This window comes from Trypanosoma equiperdum (genome assembly GCF_001457755.1).
Source record: "Trypanosoma equiperdum strain OVI genome assembly, contig: ctg_81, whole genome shotgun sequence".
NCBI classification, from domain to species: domain Eukaryota; phylum Euglenozoa; class Kinetoplastea; order Trypanosomatida; family Trypanosomatidae; genus Trypanosoma; species Trypanosoma equiperdum.
Genome location: NW_027124776.1, coordinates 37,908 through 40,681, shown reverse-complemented (window position 1 = coordinate 40,681; position 2,774 = coordinate 37,908). Strand labels below are relative to the sequence as shown.

Genomic DNA, 2,774 nt, shown 5'->3' with positions numbered 1-2,774 from the left:
TGTGTGTGTGTGTGTGTGTGTGTGCTTGTGTCAGTGTGTCTGTCAGCACCCGAGTTCAGCGAACCCCTGACAAGTAAATTGGCTCTTCTCGCTTGCTTGACCAGTGTAAATGGATGGGATCAGACCACCTGTTTTCTGCGTTTTATCATTGAAAAAGTAAATTTTTTTAGGCGCTTCGCCAAGACACTCCTCTATTCATACGTTATGGTATTCGCTGGTCTCACTTCCTCCTCTAGTCTCGGGTCATTCTGGTCACGAACACCACTGTTTGTGTTACGTGTTGCTCTGATATTTTCTTACAGCTTTGGGTTTAGTTATATTTCGTAACGGGACCTTGTTGTTGTCCTCTCTCCGTATATATGCATGTGAAACACTTCATTTCATTCATTCAGACCGCATTGTTCATGACCGTATCAATAATTGAACAATGCCTTTTGCCTATATCAACAAACGTTCTGCACGACTGCGCTTATTATCGCTGTTTTTTTTCCGTGTGCAATTGATTTTTGTCTGTTTGCAAGCGTGGTTTGGTGGGAGCAGACAACAAAATTAGAGGTTGCATCTCCGTTGCCTTCCATTACCGGGTGCTTCAGTGGTGGTGCCTCATTACTTCTAAATACATAAAACATCAAGCAGACGAAAGTAACACTTCAAGAAGTCGAAACAAAGGGGAAGTTAAAAGGGGGGTGGGGAAGAATCAACTGGGTAGAAGGAGAAGAATTGCAGTGAGGTCCTGAAATTTTCATATATTGTTACATTGTTGCGGAGGTTTCTTAGGTCCGTGCGTAGCACAAACAATTAGAGTAGTGGCGGGCGGTACCGGTGAAGGACTCTCATTCTTGTAGAAGAAACAAGAGATTCGATCAGGGGTAAATGGGGGCTGGAGCGTCGTCAGACAATGCCGCCATCAGTGCTTTGGCTAAAAGTAATACACGGGCTAAACTTCTTGTGAATGGCCACACCAGAGAGGTGTCGAGCAGAAGTTCCATCATCAGTCGAAATACCGCTGTGAAGAAGCCGAATAAAACCCATAAGGAGGAGGTCGCCCGAGGTGACGAGGAATTTCATGTAGTGGATGAAGCAGATGAGGCGACATTGCAGGTTCTGAATGCTGTCAAGGAGGCCGAACGGCTGGTGGACGTGAGAGGAACAGTTAAACTTCAGCTTCTTCACAGCTGTTACCCACTTCTTGAGCAGGTACCGGCCCATCGCTTCGATCATCTTGCGGTATTAGTGTACCAGAAGGAGGGTGACGTTTTTGCTTCACTTGGAGATGTAGAGAGCGCCAAAACAGTATACGCACGCGCCATACAGATCGCTGAGACGCGCGTGGCACGAGGTGAGAAGGAAATGTACATGGTTCTGAAGCGCTATGTGTTAGCTATGGTGGGTATGGCGAGGATATGGTACGAGCAGGAACGAAACACCATAGGATTTACATTTGCGAACAATCAGGCACAGCCCCCTACATCGTCAAATAGCAGTGTGTGTTCCGATACTTCGTTTACGAGTAGCGTTTTATCCGATTCTAGTATATTTAGCTTGAATCAGGAGGTTCTCAAGTCCATCGTTCCAAAGCAGCCGCGGCGGCGAGTTGGCCCCACAGTGAGTGTGGTTAAAATTCCTCGCCCGAAGGTGACAAAACCGAATTACACCACAGAAGATGACTTTGTACTGCGCAGTCAAATGACACGTGAACTCAAGGCATCTCCATGTGAGTTGCTGCTGCTTCGATGTATAGAGGTGGTGGAAATAGGACACCGTAGGCAGTCGGAGCTCCTCATACCGGCCCTGGTTGAGCTCGCCCAGATATACGAGGACTTGCACTTGTACAACCGCGCCTTGTTGTTGGTTCGCCGGTGCCTCGGAATTCTTTGCGTCGTGTATGACTACGATCACCCATGGATTATCCAGCTACGACGGCGGTCGGATTATCTTGTAAAGTGTATGGAACATTGGTCGAAGGGTAAGTGTGCAACCAAAATACAGGCAACATGGAAGATGTATAGAGCCATGTGCCTACTTGAAAGTGTACTTGGTCGCACCGTAACTCGTCACGTATGGATGCCACGACCAAAGGTTGCCACCAACGAAGATATGGCGTTCCTAAATGATTTTGTGAATGACCTGCCAGATGGGGCCGTGCTGGCTGGTGGCGACGGCAGCACAGGGGAAACGACACCGGATAGGGGCCCGAGCATCCCCGTTTCACGAAGTAGTCCGAACGCTGATGCGTCCCCTGAAGTACTGCGGCGTCGGTTCAGCCACACATCGGTCCCCAGTACAGTAGTGATCCATGACTCGCGCGTCGTTGGCAACTCGCGGAATACACATACCGACACCACTATGCAGAAAACAGATCAGGGTGACGTGGTGACGGTGCGTACGGTTACCACACATCGTGTCGTGACGGAGCAGGTGGTTGACAGTGATAAGGATTCTAATGGAGAGGAGTGTTTGGAGGAGTCATACGAGGATGGCAGTGCCGCGCAGCGGCAATCCTCCGGAGACACGGCAAAACAGGTGGGTAGGGGCAATGCTATGCAAATCACAACAGTTGGTGGTCGGGGAGGTGGTGAGGAAGTTGTTGGTGCAGAGTCATTGGTGCAATCCATTTCCAGTTATTTGTCGTCTCCTGGAGATAGCAAACGACGCCTCCGCGCCTGGAAAGCGGGGAAACCCGAGTAGTGTGCGTTAATGAGTCAAGTGTGGACGCGGTGAGATGATGTGGAGTCATTGGATGGGGGAAAACAAAGGACGGAATGAACAGAAGG

At 49.3% G+C, this 2,774-nt stretch overlaps 1 protein-coding gene across 1 annotated transcript; it reads left to right on the top strand.

The window, feature by feature from the left end:
• Nucleotides 1-873: 873 nt before the first annotated feature.
• TEOVI_000381800 (uncharacterized protein) lies at nucleotides 874-2,688 on the top strand (the record flags this gene model as incomplete). The annotated part of the gene is made up of 1 exon (XM_067226660.1): nucleotides 874-2,688. One exon carries the CDS (start codon nucleotides 874-876, stop codon nucleotides 2,686-2,688), a length of 1,815 nt encoding a protein of 604 aa, XP_067082761.1.
• Between the last annotated feature and the right edge of the window lie 86 nt (nucleotides 2,689-2,774).